The sequence below is a fragment of the Panthera tigris genome, chromosome A2 (genome assembly GCF_018350195.1).
Source record: "Panthera tigris isolate Pti1 chromosome A2, P.tigris_Pti1_mat1.1, whole genome shotgun sequence".
Taxonomy (NCBI): domain Eukaryota; kingdom Metazoa; phylum Chordata; class Mammalia; order Carnivora; family Felidae; genus Panthera; species Panthera tigris.
In genome coordinates this window covers 96,461,267-96,485,550 of record NC_056661.1, presented here as the reverse complement: position 1 = coordinate 96,485,550, position 24,284 = coordinate 96,461,267, and the positions used below count along the sequence as shown (strand labels likewise).

Genomic DNA, 24,284 nt, shown 5'->3' with positions numbered 1-24,284 from the left:
CTGTTTCCACCTGGGAACTATTGCCTTGTTCTGTTCCCAGGTGATAATAAGACAATGCGGTTGGCTATAAAAACTCTGTACCCCGGCTGTTCGGGATCGCACTCTGGTCAAGAGCATCGGACCTGATCGATCGGTTTGCCTTGCCTCTCATTGCAGTAAACTTTGTTGTGACTGTCACTGGTGCCCATAGCATCCTGTTTCAGGAATCGTGTGGATGCAACATTTGGTGCGTTGGCCGGGAAAGTTAAAGGTCTGAAACAGGGCCCTTTCCTCGGATTGCTCCACCAACCCCTGGAAAGAGGCTCGGGATTGGGAGAGGTAAGGATTGGGGCACGCCATTTGAATGACTCAAGAAGGGTCTGCTGGATGCGGCTATAGACCGAGAGTCAGGGTTCCTACCGGGATGCCGGTGGATCCCATTTGGTTTGGTTTTTGTTAGAAAGGATCCTATTTTCATGTGGCCACCGTGGCCTACTGGCCTCGAGATCTCGAACTTGTGTTCTCTTCATGTCTTAATTATTTTTTCTGTTGATTGTCTTGTGTATCCTACTTGGTTTTGCCTAATTGTTTTCTTTCTGTTGGTTGTGCATCCTTCTTGGTTTTGCCTAACCCATTTCCAGGACTATGGGAAAGCTGCCTCAATTCTCGACTTCCATGTCAAGAAGCCAGTCCTTCGAACTCTCTGCGAGGTGGAATGGACCAGCTTTCAGGTTGAATGGCCTCTGCAGGGGTCCTTTGACCTTACTCTGGTACATAAGTTTCATGCTATTGTCTATTCTAGGCACAAAAATCAAATCCCATACATTGAGGCATGGAGAACCCTCATTGAAAACCCTCCAGATTGGCTAAAACCTTCCCTTCCCCCTCACCTCCCTAAAGCACAGGTTTTGCCGCTTAAAGTCCATCCACTTGATAAGAATATTGACAGGACTAAGCAGCCGTCCCCTTTACCATCTGCACCGGAAGAAGAAGAAGAAACTTGTAAATGGCCCTATAGTTCCCGCCTGGAGAATACGGGTCAGGATGCTTCAGACCAGGAGACAAGCCTGAGTCGGGACACTCCCCTGAGCCCGTCTCACACCCAGTCAGGAACCTCCTTCCATCCCCCTCCTGCTGCCTTACCCCTTTGGCCAGGGCCACCCCTGCAGGGTGATGTCTGACCCTTTATGATTTATGTACCCTTTTCCACTAGCCACTTTTATAATTGGAAGCCTCAAAACCCCCCGTTCTCAGAAAAACCCCAAGCATTAATTTCTCTCCTGAAACTATATTTGTGACCCATCAGCCAACCTGGGATGACTGCCAGCAGCTCTTACAGTTTCTCTTCACTGCTGAGGAACGGGGTAAGATCTGTCACAAGGCCCAGAAATTGGTGATGGGGCCAAAGGGCATCCCACCGAGGATCCCGCCTTACTCAAGGAAGTCTTTCTTTCCTCGTATCCTGAAGATTGGGATCCAAACACTCCTCATGGTAGGTGATCACTGACCCTATTTCACCAGACTCTACTGGGAGGTCTCTGAGCAGCCGCCTTCTGGCCCACAAACATGTCTAAGGTAACTGAAGTAGTTCAGGGGACCGAGGAGACCCCCTCAGCCTTCTTAGAAAGGCTCATGGAAGTGTACTGTACCTTTACACCTATTGACACTGAGGCACCTGAAAATAGAAGGGCATTAAACCTGGCTTTTATCTCACTTGAAGCCCCAGATATTTGGAAGACATTGCAAAGATGAGATGGGTTCGAAGGGAAAAATTTATCTGAGTTAGTTGAAATAGCCCAAAAAATTTTAACAATAGGGATTCTCAGGAAGAGAGACAGACAAAAAAATTGACTAGGGTCGTAGCGAGGGAAGGGGAACCCAAATGCCCAAAGAATTCTGGTCTGGGAAAAAGAGAAAAGACAGACAAAGGGTTAGAGCGCCACTAGGAAAAAACCAATGTGCATATTGTAAGCAAGAGGGACACTGGACAAAAGATTGCCCCAACTTAGCCGAGCATAAAACTCGGCACCCCAGGAGTTGATAATGAAAGCTGATTCCGACCCATGGGGCTGTGGCTCGGTGGCCCCTTCTGAGCCGTTGGTTACTGTTAATATAGGGGGCCAGCCTAAGACTTTCTTGGTCGACACCGGGGCAACATTTTCAGTCCTAAAACAAGATCCTGGCCCCACCAGGCGAGGAGCAACCCTGGTGCAAGGAGTGACTGGGTCCCAAACTTGTAAATGGACCACTGAACAAGTAGATTTAGGCCGTAAAACTGTTACACGTTCTTTCCTAATCATGCCTGAATGTCCCTACCCTGGATTACTGGGTAGAGACCTATTACATAAACTAACTGCTTCTTTGAGATTCACTAAAGGGGGTATACGTGTTAAAGTCGGCCAGGATGGCCCAACAATAGTAATGGTGACTGTGCCACTTGGGGAAGAGGGCCTACTTACCCCGGTGCCCAATGAAAATGTTCACACAGTCGATACCCTCAAAAGTCTCCAGGCGGACTTTCCCCAGGTATGGGCCAAGACCAATCCACCTGGACTAGTGATTCATCAAGCCCCAGTAATTGTGGAACTTAAGGTGTCTGCGCTTCCGGTAAGACTGAAACAATATCCTATGTCCTGGGAGGCTAGGCAGGGAATTGCTGTTCACATCAAGCGTTTGCATGACTTGGGCATTCTGACCCCATGCAAGTCACCATGGAATACTCCACTTCTCCTTGTCTGAAAGTCTAACTCATCCGATTTCCAGCCAATTCAAGACCTGAGAGCAGTAAACGCCAGAGTAATGGATATTCATCCCACTGTACCCAACCCGTATACTCACATTAGTCTGCTTCCCCCTTCTCAGGTGTATTATACAGTTCTGGACTTAAAAGAAGCCTTCTTTGCCATCCCACTGGCCCCACAGAGCCAGGCACTGTTTGCATTTGAATGGACCGATCCTGAAGAGGGAAAAGCTGGACAGCTCACTTGGACACGACTCCCCCATGGATTCAAAAACTCCCTTACTCTTTTTAATGAAGCCCTGCACCAGGATTTAGAACCATTTCGAATCTCCAAACCGCAGGGAACTCTGTTGCAGTATGTTGATGATATCTTGCTGGTGGCCTCTCGTTCAGAATGCCCGAGTGCCACCAAGGAACTCTTGAGTCTTCTGCAAAAACTGGGATACCGAGTATCAGCCAAAAAAGTGCAGATCTGTCACACTGCGGTCACTTATGTAGGTTACAACATTAAAAAAGGTAAGCACTATCTTGGTGAACAAAGAATTCGTGCTATACTCGATATTCCTCAGCCTAAAACTCGCAAACAAGTTCGCGAGTTCCTGGGGGCAGCAGGCTACTGCAGACTATGGATACGTGGCTTTGCTGAACTGGCAGCCCCTTTGTATGCCACTCTCAAGGGGTCTCTGGAGTCCTTCACATGGGGGGGAGACTCAAACCAAAGCCTTCCAAGCTTTATGAGAGGCTCTCATGACCCCACCGGCCTTGGCCCTGCCAGGTCCCACTAAGCCATTCCATTTGTTTGTAGCTGAGAAAGGGGGTGTAGCCAAGGGAGTTCTGACTCAGCACCTGGGACCTTGGCGCTGACCAGTGGCCTGTTTATCCAAAAGGCTAGACCCAGTTGCTTCTGGGTGGCCCACATGCGTTCGACAGATCGCTGCCACCGCGCTACTAGTCAAAGACCCAGATAAACTAACCCTGGGACAGATGTTGCCTGTTATGGTGCCCCATGAAGGAGGCCTTACTGCGGGCTCCCCCAGAACGGTGGCTATCAAATGCTCGGATTACCCAGTATCAGGCATTGCTGCTCGACCAGCCCCAATACGTTTTTGTGCCCCCAAAGCCTTAAGCCCAGCTACTTTGCTGCCCAAAGGACTAGGTCCCCCTCTACATTCTTGCCCAGAGACCTTAGCGACAGTTTCGTCCCTCTGCTCCGATCTCACGGACGTGCCCCTACAGGATCCTGATATCAACATGTTTTCAGACGGCAGTTTTGTGTTTCAAGGGCAAAGGCATGCCGGTGCTGCAGTTACGACAGACCGCGAGGTCCTATGGCAATAGACCCTTCCCCCAGGAACATCAGCCTGGTGCACAGAGCTCATCGCACTAACTAAAGCCCTTGAAACTTGGTAAAAACAAGCCAGTTAATATTTATACAGACAGCCGCTATGCCTTTGCAACTGTGCATGTGCACGGGTCCATCTGTCAAGAGCGTGGCCTCCTCACAGCGGAGGGCAAGGACATCAAAAATAAAGCCGAGGGGCGCCTGGGTGGCGCAGTCGGTTAAGCGTCCGACTTCAGCCAGGTCACGATCTCGCGGTCTGTGAGTTCGAGCCCCGCGTCAGGCTCTGGGCTGATGGCTCGGAGCCTGGAGCCTGTTTCCGATTCTGTGTCTCCCTCTCTCTCTGCCCCTCCCCCGTTCATGCTCTGTCTCTCTCTGTCCCAAAAATAAATAAAAAACGTTGAAAAAAATAAAATTAAAAAAAAAAAAATAAAGCCGAAATTCTAGACCTTCTAACAGCCATCTAACCTGCAAGTCTCAAGATCATTCACTGCCCTGGACATCAAAAAGGCAACTCCCTAGAGGCATTCGGAAACCGCCTGGCTGACACGGGCAGTCTGGGAAAGCTGCCCTAACTGAAAGTAAAAGTGCTTTGGCACTACCGATCTTGATAGACCCCCTGCTTCCACTGGAGCCCAATTACACGCCTAAAGATGTGGAGTGGATTTCAAAAAAAGGAGGAAGTATGATACCGGGACAAAAGTGGTTTCAGGATCCTGAAGGTAAGATACTCTTACCCGAGTCACTTGGGTGACGCATGGTGCATCTCCTCCACCAAGGGACTCATCTGGGGAAAAAAAAGATGGCGGAATTGGTGCAGAAAAAGTTCAGGGCTCAAGTGCTGGGAAAAGAGATTGAGGAGACAGTTGAAAGATGTGTAAGTTGCGCCCAAGTAAATCGCGGTGCAAATAAGTTTTCAGAAGCTAAAAGAGATAGAGGAACTGAGCCAGGCCGGTTTTGGGAAGTAGATTTTATTGAAATTAAACCAGGGAAATACAGATACAAATATCTGCTTGATTTTTTTTTTTTGGACATCTTCTCCAGGTGGGTTGAGGCATTCCCCGCTAAATCAGAAATGGCTCAGGTGACAGTTAAAAAATTATTAAATGAACTAATTCCTAGAGTCGGGCTGCCTTTGAGCATAGGATAGGACAATGGTCCGCCTTCACGGCACAGGTATTGCAGCGTCTAGCCAGAGCATTGGGAATAGATTGGAAATTACATTGCTCATATAGACCCCAGAGCTCGGGTCAAGTAGAAAGGATGAATCGGACTCTAAAGGAGACCTTAACCAAATTGTCCCTTGAGACTGGTGAAAATTGGGTTGATGTTCTGCCTTTTGCCCTTTTGCGAGCATGTTGTACTCCATTTATCAAGGGATTGTCCCCTTATGAAATTTTATTTGGCAGACCTCCACCTATCTTGCGGAAGCTAGGGGATGACATAAAGGAACAGCTAGAACAGGACCACTTGTTGGCTTCACTCATGGCCCTGCATCTTGTACAAAAGGAAATAACTAATGCCTTGAAAGAGGCCTTTGCCCATCCTGTTCTTCCCCACCCCTTTCAACCAGGAGACTTAGTTTGGGTCAAGAGGCACGAGCCTAAACCCCTGGAGCCACGCTGGAAAGGACCACACACTGTGATCCTGACTACACCAATGGCCATGAAGATAGACGGTGTCCGAACCTGGATTCATCACTCTCAGGTTAAGAAAAACTGCGCGGAGGTGGGAACACCCAGGACTGATACGGGACCAGAGAACGAACAGCGATGGAAGGTTAAAAGGAATAATAATAGTCTGGGTTTGTATAATAAGCTTGGGAGACTGTGCGGAACTGCACCCCTTGTCTTTTTGGCCATACCAATGGGAACTCAGACACTGTCACAGGGAAGGTGGTAACATCTAATGCCTCTCGTACTATGCCTTGTTTCTTGTTCGACCTGTGTGACCTGGTAGGAGAAGAATGGGGTTGCAAACCTGGGCAAGAACTCTTGGAAACACTGGGGAGAACAATTGTGGATGTGGAAATAGGGCACTAGAGCGAAATTTGGCCAAGATGCAGACAGAAAAAATGAATGTGAAGGAGAGGGTCAATACCACTGTGCCAAATGGGGTTATGGGATGCTAGCCCCCTGGTTAACAGGACGGGACATTGACCCCCTAATTACTCTCCTTAGAACCCCGAACCCCCAATGTGAGGCCCAAGGAAAATGTAACCCAACACCAGCTCATCTATTTTTTCCTCATTCTGAGATACTGGGCACACTTGGGGCCTCCGAATGTATGATGTCATTGTGCCCTTGGGGTTCACGACCAATTTTAACCCTAGAGGACCTCCAAGGGCAGGGTTGGTGCATACTGTGTCATGCCAACAATTCCGGATGAATTCGAGACACTCTCAGCTTGGTAAGGAACAATCTTAGAGCCAGGGAACGTGCCAGGGAGGCCAGCAATAATTGGTATCACTCTTGGTCCCCCTGACTCACATCGCTGCTCACCACCATAGCCGGGCCACTACTGTTGTTACTTCTCGGGTTAACTATCGGCCCATGCATTATCAGTTGGTTAGTACAGTATGTCAAGAGGCGAGTTGGTGAAATAAAAATTATGATTAGGTCCAACTATGTCCCCTTAGTTCCTAGTGATGAATCAAGGGATTGATTCATGGACAAGAAAAGTGGGAAATGTAAGGGTTAAATTGTAGTGTAGGGCTAACCTGTAGTCTTAAGAAATAAGAGTTGTTTTAACACTATAGGTTAAGAGGTAACAGCCTTATCCTATCAATCAAGGGATGTGATTAGTGTTTGATTGGATTGGGGCAAGGGCCTGTTTGAACTGTTTCCACCTGGGCACTATTCCTTTGTTCTGTTCCCAGGTGATAAGACGATGTGGTCAGCTATAAAAACCCTGTACCCCGGCTGTTTGAGACCACACTCTGGTCAAGAGTGTCTGTCAGGACCGATCAGTTTGCCTTGCCTCCCATTGCAATAAACTTTGTTGTGACTGTCACTGTTTCAGGAGTCGTGTGGATGCAACATTAACCCGGATTCCAGTACCCCCCTAACCTTGCCAACAGGCTCTTAAGCCCTTACTATTTCACACATGGTAATGTGCAATGTATCTCAATATCCTTTGTGTATGTTAGAAAGATCTAAGTGGGAGAGAGTTTAGGGGTCCTTTGGTCCTCAACAACTAATAGCCAATGTTCTTTATAGAAATGCAACCAATCCAGTAACAGGCAACTAACTTATTAGTGCCTCCGGAAACCAGGTTCCTTTTATTAACCACTTTATTCCAAGCAAGAGTCCTATTCCAAGTGACCTGATTTTTCTAACTACTGTGTGACCCAGCACAAATTTGTTACCCTCTTCCTTTCCTTTGGTGGGTCTCAGATTACTTATGTATGAGATCATTATCTTGAATCAAGTTTTCCTGGACTTTCCCTGAACTGACTCTAGAGGTCAGAGGAAGTAAGAGGAGGAATCAGGAAAGATGAGTCAACCATCCTCTCAAGGTCTGAGAAGGGCAGATCAACGGGGTTCAACTCGGTAGGCAACAAGCTGAGAGTAACGTCCAGGAAGCGCGAGCCCAGCAGCAAAAAGCCAGATCTTGAGAACCTGAGTTGGAGCCGCCCCAGCGCTAGCTCCTCTTCCGGAAGCCACGCCCACTCTAGGAGCCCGGTTCACGCCAGGCTCCTGTTTCACTACCTGTGTTGACGGTGAACTACATTTCCCAGAATGCCATTCAAGCCGCCTCGCAGGGCAGTGATAAGTGCCTGGGTGACGCCATCAACCGGCGCGCTGTTTAGCGTCCACTGATGTCGTGGCGCTTTGTAGAAAGAACTTGGTGTTTCTTCAGGCCCTGGTTCTGAAGACGCCGTCCGGGGGGCCCGTGGCTCCTTTCTACCCACCCCTCCTTCTGCTTTTTTTCCTTCCCTACTCTGGCAGGATGAGGCGTGCAGGCCTGGGTAAGAAGAGGGCTGAGGTTCGAAGTTCGGGTCCCTAGAACTGGTCGTACTGGGCGCGGGGATGTGGAAGGAAACCGGACCGGTCTTATGTCACTGGAATCTGGGCCAGAAAACAGGATGTATTGGAAGGGTCTTTGGAGGCGGTGCCGAGTGGAAACACACCATTTGTCCCAGATTCAAAAGCTTTTCTTTAGTTTGGTTCAGTCCTAAGTTTCAATGGTAGGTTTATAGAGTAGTGGAGGAATGGGGGTGGGGTATGTCCAGGTGCCAACTCAATAGTCAAGGTTGTTTTTTTTTAATTGTTAATGACTGTCAGAGAGTGATTATGAAAACTGCTGGGTTTCCCGAATTCCGGCTTCGGTTTCTCATACTGTACTCGTCCTGGATGTTAGTTTTTTCAGAAGCGAAATTTGAAGAATGAATGTTGCACGCGAAGCACACTAACAATCATATTAAACTGGTAACAGTGAGTTACAAAGGTAAACGTACATGTCGTTACTGTTAAAGACTGTAGTGTGTAAGATTGGGGGCAAAGGCCATTTTATCCAGAACATTTCTTATCTGAGTCTTGCTCCACTGTGAAAACTTAGGAAACAGGTTCACCAAGCACAAGGACTTTTAAGGGGGCCATTATAAGGCACAGCTAATAAAACAGCATTTTCTGGTTTTTGAAGCTCTCTAATAAGAGATACTTTTTTTAAAAAAAACCTGCTAAATTGGGGTACAGTATACCTGAGAAAATATATGGAATATTTGGAAAAAGGGAATGTTGCTTTTTTTCAGTTGTTACAATTAGAGGAAAAAAAAAGTTTTTCGAAAGTGCCAGGTATTTAAAATTAGTGAAATTTTCCAGTAACTTTAGACGTATACATTGATTAAAAAATTGTATGAGGAAGAGCTTTTGAAAAATACAGCTTTTATGAATACTTGGATCATAGAAAGTTAGCCAAGTAACTTGTAGGGGAAAAATAACTAATTTTGAACAGTTCAGTTTTATATGCTTAATTTTTTTCTTTTTATCATTATTAATGACATTTATTGTGTACTTGAGTAAGCTCTAAGCGTACAGTTAATTGTGGCCCTGTTTGTGCTCCCAGAGCTTCCAGTCTGTAGGATGGTGAGTAGGAACATGTACAAAGATAAATTATGGTATAAGGTGATAACTATGCATCCAAATACTGAATAAGTTCTACAGCTAGTGTCTCAGAGGTTTCAGAGATAGAGCACTGCATACTTTGTGGAGATATCAGAACTTGGCACTAGAGCTTGAATAATGGAGGGTGAGACAGGCAAGTTCCAGTTGGAAACCAGACTCCCCCTCCCCTATTCCTACCCCCCCCCCCAAAGTTGTAGGACTAGAATTATGAATAGTGTGTTTAAGGGTTATCATTAAGCCAGTTTGATTGAATTAGGAGACATGGAACCAGAACCACATTGAGAAGATCTTTTGAGTGCCGGCCAAGGAGTTTGGATCTCAGCAATAGGTCCTTTGGGCCCTTTGAATTTTTTTTTTTTTTTTTTTTTTTTTCTCAGCAGTGTGCCATCATTTAAATTGCAGGAAACAAAGTGACTTGAGAAGTTGTGGTTCTTAGCCCTGACTGTACATTATAATCACCTGGAGAGCTTTTAAGGCATTGATACCTGGACTGCAGCCCAGACTAATTACATTAGAATCTCTAGGATGGATATGGATAGAGCTTTTGTTTTGTTTTGTTTTTGAAGCTCCCTTGTAGTTGAGTGGAAAGACAAGACGTTTACTTAAGTGTCTATTGTTATCATTTACACTGGTGTGCTGTGATTGTAATTTTTTTAAATTCTGTGTGTTGTTTTGTTTTGTATCAGTGTGTATTGGCCTGGAATTTTAAACTTGGGATAAATATTGAAGCTGATAGATATTCATGTGGAACACTTCACATGAATCTCTAAATGATTTGGCTCATTGATAGAAACTACCCAAAAGAAGTAGCATATATGTAAATGGACAAAGGCTAAGGATGATCTTTGGCATTCACTAGCTTTCCTACAACTTTTCATACTATATTTGGAGAGTTTTATGGATAGTGTGTCAGCAGTTGAGGGAAAGTTTGGGAAATGCAAATCTTTCTACCCTGGAACACACTTAAACAAGTGTTAAACATTTTGTTGTGGTTTCGGTGGTGGTGGAAATTGTGTGTCTGCTGCATATAAAGTACTCATTAGGTACAGGGGATATAGAAGTATGATACACTGTCTCTGCCCTCAAAGAAGTTTATGATTCCATTCTTGAGAAAGGCAGGCTCATTCAAAGTTGCATAACAGTGAATTCAGATTCTATTTAATTCATTTACAAGTATTTATTGAGTGTGCCTTTGTGTGTGTGCATCTGTGTGTGTGTGTGTGTACACATTTGTGGGGGATATATAGCCATAAGTGAAACAAATTTAGTTTTTGCCCTTGTAGAACTATCTAGAGTGTGATATTACTGTTATGTACAGCAAGAGCTGTAAGAATTCAGAGGGAGTTTTACCTTTTAAAGAAAGGTTCCTGCTGTGTCTTGAAAGAGCTTCCATTTTACACTTCAGCCATCCTTCAACTATGAGCACTGACTGCTACTTCCTACCCTTCCATCTTTTACTGTCCCTGTTGCCCCATCTACTCTTTGAGTTTGTAGAGACCTAGTCTCTGTATCATCCCTTCCTCATTTCTCCATTGTAACTACTTCAATTCCTGTCCAGTATAGACCCCATATTCCATATCTTAAACCTCTCTTTTGTCAAGCAGTCTCAGCCTTTTGGAGCTCTGTTCTTCAGCCCCAGTGCTGTAAATCTCTTGATGAAATTCTTGATCAATCCAACGATGCAGGTTCTCACGGGCTAACTCAGGCTGATGAGTCCTTCTTCAGAAAAATCACACATTCAGGAGGATTGAAACCACCACAGTGTGTTGCCTCGGCCAGGATTATTTTCTCACCCTAGGATCCGTGTAGTCCTAGTCACTTTCCCTCATTATTCCCCTTACTGCCTTTTCCAAATGATACCGTTCCTTAAAGACAGCCTTATCTCTTCCTTTACTGAGAAAACTGATTGTATCAACTGTCTTTTGAAAACGTGGTTAAATAAGACCCTCAACTATGCTTTCCTCTCTCAATCCTTTAGCATATTTATATATAGATTCACTCTTCAGGCTCACTCTACCCGTTTGATTGCCTGGTGAATATCAAGCACTTTATTAGATAGTAGCTGGGACTATGTATTCTGAAGTGCAATTCCACAGACGATAAGCTCCAAAAAGTAGTACCTAGAAAGAACAATGGATCTGACACATGGAAGTTTCTGAAATATTTGTTGAATGAATTCCCCTCTTAATTCTCAGGTAATGTTCTCCATAAGTTATTTTCCATAAGTTCTCTCTTCTATTTAAAAGAAAGAAATGCAAATAAAGGACCCTCCCTCTGCCATGAGCTCTTTCCTGCTACATTTATCCTCTTGCTCCCTTTCCCTTCGTAGCCAAGCTTCTTCAATGGATAGTTGAGACTTACTTTTAGATCCTTTTTAAAAGTTGTAGTTTTATGGAGAAGGAATGTATCCTGAATATCCTTGTAGATCAGTGCCTACTTTAGTGTCTTGTGGGCAATTAATAAGCAATCAATAAATAAGTATAAAACAAATTGAGTATTCTTTGCTTAAAAGAGGGCATTAGAAAAGTTCTGATCTCCATTTGGTTATTAATTTTTAAAATTCCTTTGAAGTGTGAATGTTATAGACATATGTGGTCTGCAACGCCCTCCAGGGGTCTTTTTTGGTTCTTTTCTATCAAGGCTTCAAAGGTGGCTTGTTTTTGCTACAACTATACTGTGACTCTGATCCTTGCAGGTGAAGGAGTACCTCCAGGCAACTATGGGAACTATGGGTATGCTAACAGTGGGTACAGTGCCTGTGAAGAAGAAAATGAGAGACTCACTGAAAGTCTGAGAAGCAAAGTAACTGCTATAAAATCTGTAAGTACATAACAGATGATATACTTTCCAATTTGTGTATTTATGTATACACATGTACTTATAAACTATTTGTTGGTATCATATGGAGGAATTCAGTTACCCAAGTTGTGTATAGTTCAGTGAGGTCAAAGTACACTCAAAATTTAAACATGATTTGAATAGAAGATTAAAAGTGTGGCCAAATCAAAACATAATTGTACATTTATTTTTTTTAACTTTAGCTGTGTGTGTGTGTGTGTGTGTGTGTGTGTGTGTGTGTAAATCTACAGTACTATATGTTGTCTGTAGTAATGTCTCAGAGCGGTACATCTTCCACCCCCAAGCAGTTCTTCTCCTGACTTTCGTTCTTCTAGTATACTAAGCTACACATCTCAGTGTTTCTATCTTTGTACATCACGTTAGTCACTGAGTTTTGTGCTTCCTTCTTTCTGTTTCTACTTTTCTATTTCTGATACTATCCCCTGGTTTTCGTAGGCAAAGTATGGAGAGAGCCTTGTAACCTATTTATTCCTCATTTTTTGCATGTTCCGCCATCTTTTTGGAGCGTTTGTAAAATTGCATCCTTTGCTCCCAGAAGTCTTCAGTGCCTTCCCATGATGTAAGAATAAAATCCATACTCTGTAGCTTGGTTAAATGGGTCCTTTAGAGATTATCCACAGCTTATCAGACCTTATCTCCTACACTTCTGGAATGTGTATATGTTTTCTGCCAGACACATTAGAGAATCTCTCGTCCTGTGCATGGTGTCACTTGCACTCCCACATCTTTGATCATACTCTCCCTTTACTGGGGAGGTGTCCTTTCCCTCCTTACATTGGCCAAAGCCTTTAATAGTAAAGGCTCCACTTCACTGCACTCCTTCCTTCCTGCAAGCTTTACCTAATTACCACATCAAAAGTAACTCTTTTCCTTGTGAACATAAGACAGTTTGCACCATTTCTACAGCATGTATTGCATAGGAATCTGCATTGGGATTATTTGTATGTAAAAGAAATTTACCAGAATGTAGGGTTTTCTGTTTTTATTTTTATCTTTAACACAGCACCTAAGCATAATTCGTTATCAGTGGTATTGAGTTTAACATGTGTTAAGTAAAAGAATTACAAAAATATGATTTTAACAGTGTATGTAATTGATTCTGTATTACAGTAAACATGCTATAAACTCATAGAGCCTTCAGTAGAAACTCATGTTGCTAAAACTTAATTGGTATTTCATTAGTCTTTGGAAAATACAATTGTGTTCAGCCTGGATACTAATAACATTCTGAAAAGAGTGTTGTTTTCAAAGTCATATTAGATCAAGAAGAGTTGATTTATGAACTAAGTAATACTGTATAATGTTAACAGTTTAGAAAATCAACATTGATAGAGAATTAAGAATTATTTATTTTTAACTCTGACATTGATAATTTAGCTCCTTATTGGAAGAAAGCTTTACCTCCCCACCCCCCCACCCCCTGGGAAATTTCTTTCCTTGTCATGAATGAAAGTTGTAGAAAGTAGTTAGGTGATTTGGGCTATTTGGCTTTATAGTTGCTTTATTATCTCTGGGTTGTTAAATTTGGGGAAAAAGCTCATGTTCTGATCTATAGAATTCTAGTGTGATTTTGTGTATCACCCCATATACTTTCCACACAAGAGAAGTTGAGAACAATATTTGCAATGGTTTGCCAAGATTTTCATTTGTTGCTTGTAATTTATCCAAATATCTTGGAAGTGAAGCCTTTAATGAATTTGTCATATAAAGTATTGAATAGGCTTTGGTCTGAATAACAGCAATAATCACTTAAATTGTATTTTTTTAAGGCTTGGATGAGCCTTAACAATAACTTGTCAATCTTTTTCCAGTTTATTGTCATACTTTAAAGAAAAACTTTTAGAATCTAAATAGGGCACCCCATGACTTAGTTAAGCCTCCTATTCTTGATTTTGGCTCAATTATGATGTCATGGTTCATGAGACCAAGCCCTGCAGTTGAGACCGAGCCCTGCATTGGGCTTTATGATGACAGCGCAGAACCTGCTTAGGATTCTCTTTCTCTCTCTCTCTCTGTCCCTCCCCTGCTCATTCTCTTTCTCTCAAATAAACATTTTTAAAAAAGAATCTGAATAAATAACTAGTTTAGGCATATATTCAAAGTAATGTCCCATGTAGATTTGAATTGATAATATAAGTACTTATATGTATCTCTTAAAATGTAAAGAAGAAAATATACATATAAATGCTGTTGTATGAACAATATAAAGAGAGGAAGAAAAAAGCATGCAAGGATAAGAGAACCAGAGAGAAGTGTGTACCAAAATTAAAAGATGGAATTGAATATTAAGATGAAATCAAAATGTAGAGCAGGGAGACAATATCCATAGTTGGGAAACAGTAGAAATTCTAAATTTATTTTCCTTTAATGTCAGTGGAAAAATTATCAGAAAAAACTATATGTAGTTTATAGTTTTAGAAGACAGTTTTGAGAAAATGTGTATGCTTAGAATGGCATTTTACTCTATAACACTTAAATGCCATTATGTGAGTAATAATGCATGTGTCTTTTTTTTTTTTTTAATAGCTTTCCATTGAAATAGGCCATGAGGTTAAACATCAAAATAAATTATTAGCTGAAATGGTAAGTGGTTGTGACTTTAAATTTAAGAAAGTTGATCTAATATTCTCAAATTTAGTCTGTTAATCAGGAATAATATCATTTTAACTCTTATCCATTTTGAACTTAATCTAGAGATCATAAGTTCTGGATTCCGGTCTATTTGTATCTCATTGCTTTGAAATAACTAATAGGTTTATTCATTCTTGCATTTTTCATCTTACCTAACACACTGTGAGTAGGAGGAGGAGGTGGAAGCCATTGTATTTTTAATCTTATGTTTAAAACACTGTTAAAGACTCAGGAAAAATGACTGTTTTGAGTGTTCTTGGAGATCTCAATGAATACTGACTACCAAGTAATCAAAAAGCACTTCATATCCATCCAATTGATTGTCTTTCATGTAATGTGAGCCTATTTCTATTTGATCTCCTAAGGATCACTTCTGAACAAATCAATAAGATTTGAACATAGTAACATCCCAGAGCCTTTTATCTCTCCAGTCTAAGGGAGCTCAGCAACATATACCTTTCTTTGTAGAACCTCTTACCATTCTTTAATATTTATTTCGAATGTCAAATTTCTCTAGACCTTCCCTAGTTTCTCCACTTGCTTTTAAAATTGTGTTATTCAGAAATATGTCATTGAAAGCAATGTTCTTATGGAGGTTGTGCATTCAAATCACTGGGGAACTTTCTGTAAGTGTTTATGCTAGTTCTCAATCTAAATAGAATTTTAGGGGGAGGGACCTACATATATGTATTTTGGAAAAAGAAAAGTGTCCCAGGTGATTGTGATACATAACCCTGGTGAAGAGCTATAGATCTGAAGTGCTTGAACTACATAGAGCCCGAGCTGTGCAAATGCTGTCATTATGCTGGGGCCTTTACATCTTAGGATACTGAGATTTCTGTGAAAGTGCAGTATTTCTAATCTACACCTAGTCCTCTCATCTTTAGGACTTTTCCAGTTTCCAACTATGTTTTAATATGGTAGTTTTCCCCATCCATATTTGGAGTCTTAACCACATTTTACTACCTTTACATGATATTCTCTTAACTTTTAATAAACTCTGCTGTACTTCAAAGTCAGCTATCTGAATTAAAGAATCTTAAAAGTAAAGTACCTTTAACTGCTAACCATATTAAACTTTAGATGAATTATCATACTGAATTACTGAAAGCAACCAACCATTTGCCCTTTGAGAGCAATGCCCCAACAAAAACTGAGAATCAAACACCTGTATGATAGTAGACAAACTACTTACCTTTATTATTAGTGTCTTAATTCACACAATTGGAAAAAGACCTAAATAGTTTGGGATTTTGAATTACTCTGATGCTGAAAGAAATGTTTATTCGATGAAAGAGCTTTTTATTCATTGAGAGAATTACTCTATTTTGCACAGAGTAATCAGGCTTGATTACCCAAGTTATAAACAGGCTCTTGAATTGATTAAACACTAAAAATTTCATTAAAAATGTATTCTAAGAACAGTATATTCAATTACTTAAATGTGCATATGTACAATATTAGAATCTAACTATTTTGTTTTCCTTTTCTCCTCATAGGATTCACAGTTTGATTCTACAACTGGATTTCTAGGTAAAACTATGGGAAAACTGAAGATTTTATCTAGAGGGAGCCAAACAAAGCTGTTGTGCTATATGATGCTGTTTTCATTGTTTGTCTTTTTTGTCATTTATTGGATTATTAAACTGAGGTGATGCAAGTAAGTGTGAGTTCGGGATTTGTTCCAACTTAACTGTTTGGAGTACCATTTTGGTAAAAAAATCAGCATCAAAACATTCCTAATTTTCAAATATTATGACTTTTTCCATTGACGATTACTGAATTGTGCTTGTTTTATAAATCACATTAGGTAATACAGTACTCTTTGAATACTGTTTCTTAATGATTAATTTTTTGCCCCTATTTTCAGGGGTACTGAGATGGGCTGAAGTCAGTCTGGCCCTAAGAATTTTTTTTCCTGTTGTTTGCCATCAGATTAAATAGCCGTATAATACTCTGTTATTAGCATAAATGTAGGTTTATGTTCACGTGAAGAAACTTAGTGGGAGAATAACAGAATGCCTGGAGAGCCTGATGTTGAGCTCTTGAGGTAGTGAACAAGTTTGTGATTGAATGCTATATGTCTTTTCCCAAGTTGTCATCAACCCTGATAATGTATTCCCCTTTCTTCCTTCATTTGGTTAAAATTATAGGCTGATTTCCTCTTACCTAAGTTTTCCTCAAAATTTTTGATGATATGACTTCTCGTTCTCCTCTGCCCAAGGACCTCATCTTTTACTAAAGCTTGTTATTTTGGCATATTTCTTGTAGGGCCCAAAACAAATGTATACTAGTCTAGTTGTTTTTTGTTAACTTTATACATACCATTGACTTGGCTTATAATAATTTTATGATTTTAGCTGCTTAGGTAGGCCATTTGGTTATAATTTGTGATAGAATAATGTGAAGCTAAAGTAATTGCTAAGCTCCGAGTGGAAATAAAATTAACTGCCTCTGCTTTATTATGTGTTCAAAATAGATATTGAAAGTACTCAGGCATTGAACTTGGGGTTAAGAGTATTGTTGCTTTAATCCAGTATGTTTGTTTGTGGAAAGGAAAACAAAGATGGATAGAAAGAAATATTAAAATGTTCTTAAATACTCTGTATTGCTACTGTTTGGGATTTGCCCATTGATGGGCTCTAAAAATAAAATTTTTAGTGAAATATATTGTCTTTGTTGCCTCTTTGTTCAAGTGTTGTTTTCTTTGTTGTTGTTGTTTTTACATAGAATCTGAGACATGGTCCTGAAAACAGATCCCAAACAAAATCAGGAAAAAGTTAATATATTTGTGTTATTTCAGAATTTGCTTCAAACAAATGACATAAATCATGACTTCAGTTTGAAAAATCTCTTTCTTTGTATTTTCAGTTGTAAGTCTATTATCTTTGATTTTGCTGAGTGCAATCCTTTTTGCTCATCCTTAATTACCTATCAATTCAGGTCCTGTCTTTGGCTGTGTTTATCATCAGGCCTCTACTGGACAGGTGGAAACACCAGAACTGAGAGGGGTTAAGTGACTTTTCATATAAGAGGCCGGAAGATTTATGATGTGATATAAGGGACTCTGGTTTGAGTTAGATGACCTGAGTTCAGATCACCATTCCTTAACTTGCTCAGTCCCTTTTGGGACTGTTTCTTCATTCTTTATTCACCTATTTCCTAGGATTGTTGTGAGAGGTAGATAATTTATTGAAAATACATGACACATAATAAATACTAGTTCTCCCTATTGTTAACAGACACATCAGATATTTTACAAGACAACATGCTGGTGTCAGGCTTTGAGATGATGCTGTGACTTCCAAGTGGACATCCCTATCAGAGATTGATTCAGTTTCGAAGAATTATTTAACTGTGTACTCTGTGCCAACTGTGTGACATCAGAGCTCAGGGAAGACTCAAAAATCATTGTCAATAATTAAAATTGCAAAAGGAAGAACAGAAGGCCAAAGAAAAATGACTAGAAGATGGAAACAAGAGAACCAACAATGGGAATAAATGAAATATCAAAGCCTTGGGAAAACCAGTGATGGCAAGTGGGGGATGGATTTCAAGATTAAGGTTTGGCTGTTATATGACAGTCTTTGTAAAGTATTAAAACACTATTTAAATGTTAGATATTATCAAGGAGGTGGGGATTTCAGGAAATGGGGTTTGGGGGCGATGTAAAAGTGATTCTCATCACTGCACTGTCCATTTCTTATTTTACAATTCTTTCTAAAAACTGCCTAAAACAGGTTGGCTGAGATTCCTGGCAGGCAGCAGACTTCTCTGGAAGGGCCTGTCCCTGCCCCATCAGAGATTCTTCTGACAGCACCATTTCTTCCTTTTGTTTGGAAACCCCTAGCAAAAAGTACTCCCAGAAATAAAATTGGGGGAACACCTCAAATATGGAAAAGTTTTAGCCCTTCATAATCCTTCACAAGCCCATTGCTAACTCTATAGTACTTTATTGCTATAGGTGTCTGGGAAGTTGATTATAACAATTCAGGCAAAATATTCACACTATAGTTTTTATTCAGACAGTGTAAGACTTGCAGATATTTGGGTGGTGGGTGACACACTATATATTCTATATTTTAAAGGGTGGAGAAAATTGAGGAAGCAATTTATAAAAATCCCAAATGTCCACATTTTTCTGCCAAGTATCTAGTCACTTCATTTCACTATGAGTTGGTCCTTGGAAGTATGCTAACACATTTGCACAGAAAAGAAAGTATTACTTACCTGCACCATCCCTTTTGGATACAAGGTGTAGGTCTCTACAATGAGGAGAGGGAGAATTACACATATTATTGATAGAATTTAAATTGGCATGCAAATTAATTCTTGGATACTACTAGAACAGAGAATAGTCGTTAAATCTAAAGCAAATATGCACCATCTTAAACATCAGAATTCTGGAGCAGAAAACCCAGCACCTGCATCCATAGAAAGCTTGTTCTATAAAATAAACTAGTTGTCCTATTTTTTCAATGCTCTTAAATTTCAAATTATATGTATTGAATTTGCTTTCTTGTAGAGAAAGTGGGAAAAGCGCTTGATAATGTGGGTTCATTCAGTTAGTAAATAACTTCATCAGGCTATACTGATGAATAACCTTTGACTAAATATTTACTGGGAAGCAGAATAGCACCATAGCTAAGACTGAGAGCTATGAGGTCACACTGGCTGAACATAAATCCTGGTTCCCACTCATAAGTTTGGGCGGATGACCTCTCCACCTCAGGTACTCTCTTTGTAAAACAGGAATAAAAATTGTATATAGGTAGTGGTAACACAGCATTACTGTGCTAATTAAGTGATATTACTTGTAAAGAAATTAGAATGGGTTCCTGGGACTCAGTGGTAGATGTTGCCTTTGTGGTCGGATGCTTAGAAATCTAATCGGTCACACTCACCCACATGTTGCTGAAAAAATTTCTCCCCACTGCCTGGCCTCCCCGCCCCACCATCCTGCTACAGAAGGAAACCGCTGTCTTTCCTCTTCTAGTGAGGGGTCACCACTTTCTGGAAGTTAGTTCAATTAGGTTTCTTTGCAGCCTCAGCAATCTGATGGAATTAAAAAAAAAAATTTAACGTTCATTCATTTTTTGATAGAGACAGAGCGTGAGTGGGGGAGGGAAAGAGAGAGAGGGAGACGCATTATCTGAAGAAGCCTCCAGGCTCTGAACTATCAGCACAGAGCCCGACGCGGGGCTCGAACCCACGGACCGTGAGATCATGACCTGAGCCAAAGTTGGACGCTTAGCCGACTGAGCCACCCAGACACCCCTGATGGAATTAAAAAAAAAAAAAAAAAAAAATCTGTGATATTTTAGTGTATCTATCTTATTTACATTATTAGAATGAAAGCAACAGAGTTCAGCTTTGGAAGCAGAAGTCTGAAGAGAGAAACTTAGAAAGTTGTCTACCTGTAGAGGTTTGATGAAACAGTTGATAAACATTCTATTTCCTTTTACTTTCTCTACAGTTATATTTTTTAATTCCATTTTGAAACGTACTTAACTGTATGAGGTACAGGGCACAAATGATTTTCTTTTTTTTTTTAATTTTTTTTTAAATGTTTATTTATTTTTGAGAGAGACAGAGTGTGAGCAGGGGAGGGGCAGAGAGAGGGAGTCACAGAATCCGAAGCCTCAGCAGAGAGCCTGATGTGGGGCTCGAACTCACAAACCTCAAGATCATGACCTGGGCCAAAGTCAGACACTTAACAGACTGAGCCCCACAAATGATTTTCTTTTTAATTTACAAAGTGCCAACTAGTTATTCTCACAGTAAATATTGGATAACATTTTCTTGCTCTTACATATAGGGTCTTTTGCTGGGGTATTTATTTTGTTCTATCCAGTTTTCTATTCTTGCACCAGTAACACACTATTTTAATTATTGGACTTTCGTAGTGTTTTCATAGTTAATAGATACCTATTCATTCTTTCTGATGAACTTCATTATACTTTGATGATATTTTAATAAGGCAGAGTGGATTTTTATGAGAACCACGTTAATCTTTTATAATATTCTCTGAAGAAAATCTCCAAAATGTTTCCCTAACTGGAAAGTTGGATTCTGACTCCAAGCAAATTTCTCATTTCATTTCATTACATATTAATATTTAATGGTATAGCCCCAGAAACCAGCTTTCTGGGGCTGGGAAGGGTAGGACGGTGATTTATAGTAATTTTTTATTTCTTTGGTGTAAATATTCCCACTACACTTGATTTCAATCTACCAATGTGACATCACTGAACACAGTTGTGAAAATATCTGCACAATTGGCTCTCATGAGCTGGTACAAGGTACTGTAGCATACCACTGGCTATACTGATGACAAATATTCTTTTAAAAGATGTATAAGTTACTTGTTTTTTAGATGAGGACATCTCACTTAAATTTTAATAGAAAACAAAATTAGGCAACATGAAGTTAAATTGATAAATTAACTTGAGAATAGTATTTTTCAAAGACAGTGGACTCTTAGAAGATCATTTGTGCATTTTGCATGTCAACCTTTTCTTAATTTGCATGCATAAACTCATGCTACATTTATGGACCTTCCATCCTTTGATAGTTCAAGTTCTGTATATGAATCATATACAAAAAGGGTAGGTGATTATAGTCATTCTCCATGCTTTTCCCTGCAATTGGATGTTCAAACAGAGTGCAAGGGTCACTCTGTATATTTAAAAAAGCTTTTTTCTGTTTAGAAAAGTATTGGCTTCTGGGGCGCCTGGGTGGCTCAGTTGGTTGAGCGACCAACTTCGGCTTAGATCATGATCTTGCAGTTTGTGAGTTTAAGCCCCATGTCAGGCTCTGTGCTGACAGCTCAGAGCCTGGAGCCTACTTCAGATTCTATGTCTCCCCCCCTCTCTACCCCTCCCCTGCTCACACTCTGTGTCTGTCTCTCAATAATAAATAAACGTTAAACAAAATTTTCTTTAAATTAAAAAAAAAGTATTGGCTTCTAAAGTTTATCTTAGCTGAAGAGTTCAACTCACTGGGTCTCACCTTTTTAGAAGAATTTTTCACAAGCCTTTGAAGGACGACCATATAAACTGAAGAGACTTGCAAAGTGCCAGGACCAGGTCTTAAAATAATCTTTCCTTACTTTTCAAAATGAACAGAAAGATAGAAAAACACAATATGTTTTAATAAAAACATTATCCACAAACTACATGTGAGATTCTAAAATTCACATTAGCTTAATAATTTATAACTTTAATAGCTACAAATATAACCATATTATCCATTGTAAATGTAAGTATTCTACAAAGTTTTTATGATGTTTATGAAGAAAAATAAACGTTTATTGTTTTCTTTTTAGTAATTAAGTCAACTTTGCTAACTTCAACAAGGGTCTAATATTATGTAATTCTATAAAAAATTGTTCCTACCATGCTTTTTCAAAGATCCACAATCATGGCGTGATTCACATTAAAGCAGACAGCTGAATCTGACTTTCTCAGTACTTAACAGCTTCTCTCATGACCACAGTGAATTTGGAAATAAGCAAAAAACCCCATACCTGAAAAAAAAAAAAAAAAAAAGGTCCACATGAAACAGATTTTAATAAACAGTGAAAAACTTTGTTAGGTCATCAATTTATATTTTAAAAGAATATTTATAATTATTCCTTTCTCCTCAACTTTCTTATTAATGAATAGTCCTAAAAACCAATAACTTATTAAGCTTTCTGCATTATTCAATAATGCATTGGCTTTAAACGTATATTCTTTACTTTCAAGGAAACTGGAGCATAAGTGTTATGTGAGATAAACTGTACGCAGAAAAATTATTGGAATAAAATGCTTTAGTCTCTTATAGACAGATTTAATGTTTAGCATTTTAAAGCCTCCTTTTAAAGTATTATAATTTCACATTTATGTATATTTATTTAATATATTACTTAAACATTATTTAAACAAAATTAAAGGTAAGTTGGGTTTCTTTTGTTTGTGCATGCGTGCACGCACACATACTCTCTCACACACACACACACACACACACACACACGTTTTCCAGGGAGAATAAATATGTTCCAGTGATTTTTGTTAAAGATGTCCATACTACCAGATTAAAATTCCTTCAGTGATTAATGGATTATCTTCCAGGTTATTGCTCAAAAGACAAGAAAATTTCTTTTTTTTATCTTTAAGACAAGAAAATTTCTGGGGTTGCTTGGGTGACTTAGTCGGTTAAGGGGCCAACTTTGGTCATAATCTCATGGTTCGTGGGTTCGAACCCCGCCTCGGGTTCTGTGCTGACAGTTCAGAGTCTGGAGCCTGCTTCAGATTCTGTGTCTCCCTCTCTCTCTGCCCCTCCCCTGCTCTCTCTCTCTCTCTCTCTCTCTAATAATTAAACATTAAAAATAATTTTAAAGACAAGAAAATTTCTGAATTGTGTGTGCTAGTCAGCTCCCTTGGATTCTCTTTACTTTTTCTGGATTTACTTCTCACGATTAAATAATTTAATTTTAAGCTATTTCTCAAATAGTTTCTAGAATTCATAGAGAGAGCTATTTAAGTGGGATCAATGCGGATAGAGAACATTCTTATTGATTACACACTGTTTCATCTTCAAAACTTCCACAAAATTACTTTTGAAGGCTCAGCAGAAACAGCATGAGGGCATTGGCATATTTAAGACTCTGGCAGAAAACTAGAAAAGCACAAAAATTTTCTTTGCACTCCCAATCAGGGTCACACAGAGCAAGTGGCAACACCAGACTCCTTACTGTGAACTTCTTTGCAGGTGAGATAAGACAACTTGCTTAACACAAAATTGTTTAATGCAAAGTTTAATCTATCTGCTTTCGTACATGTAGTATATCTGCATCTGCCTGTTGGGCTAATGGTTAGCCAACTGCCTTTGAGGGAGTCGCTTAAGTTCTTTGTACTTTCATACATCCAAGATTAACCACTAGGAAATTCTCATGTAATAAGGTTTAATATAAGCTGAATATTTGTAAACAAGTGAGAAGGAAAGAAGAATATATATTTTCTCTCTCTACATAAAATTTATTCTATATATATTTATTTATTTTATATACATATTTATGCATGACTGTCAATTTTTGTTCTAGTACTTACTTAGAGCTATTGTAAATACATTGCTCTGGTACCACCTAGTATTTAAAACTCATTTCTTCCTTACCAGTGAGAAACTTTTTAGCAACTGTTACCTCTTCAAAAACTATCTGTGGCATCTGGTGACTATATATCCCATATACTCAGTTTTACTACATTTTTTAGAGATATGAATTTCTCATAATAAAAGAACATGAAAATTATTCATGGAAAAGGACATTTTTAACTATCAAAACTAAGGTATTTTTGTTGTATTAAGAAATATTTGGTATCTACCAATATAAGAGATCTTATATTAAACACCTGTGCCTTCCCTAGAGCCCATGGCACAAGAGTAAATTCCAAGAAGCATTTGATGAATAAATTAACCAGAGAACATATCTTTTTTATCATCTCTCACTAAAATTCCAGTGCCGATACCATAGGAAATCCTTAATAAAAATGTGTGACTTGGGACACCTGGGTGGTTCGGTCAGTTGAGCAACCACCTCTTGGCTCTGGCTCATGTCATGATCTCATGG

The 24,284-nt window shown here is 39.8% G+C and overlaps 1 protein-coding gene across 3 annotated transcripts; it reads left to right on the top strand.

Annotated features, from left to right (window-relative positions):
• The first annotated feature begins 7,825 nt into the window (after positions 1-7,825).
• On the top strand, positions 7,826-18,188 carry BET1 (Bet1 golgi vesicular membrane trafficking protein). Of its 3 annotated transcripts, XM_042966570.1 has the most exons (6): positions 8,097-8,247; positions 8,421-8,507; positions 11,880-12,004; positions 14,570-14,626; positions 16,174-16,207; positions 17,917-18,188. In XM_042966570.1, the coding sequence occupies exons 2-6, from the start codon at positions 8,450-8,452 to the stop codon at positions 17,973-17,975; spliced, it is 333 nt and encodes a 110-aa protein (XP_042822504.1). In that variant the 5' UTR covers positions 8,097-8,247; positions 8,421-8,449; the 3' UTR covers positions 17,976-18,188. The 3 variants fall into 3 exon arrangements, with proteins under 3 accessions (XP_007076758.1, XP_042822504.1, XP_042822496.1); XM_042966562.1 differs by lacking the exon at positions 17,917-18,188 and having other exon boundaries at positions 8,099-8,247; positions 16,174-16,334; XM_007076696.3 differs by lacking the exons at positions 8,097-8,247; positions 8,421-8,507; positions 17,917-18,188 and adding an exon at positions 7,826-8,028 and having other exon boundaries at positions 16,174-16,334.
• Positions 18,189-24,284: the final 6,096 nt, after the last annotated feature.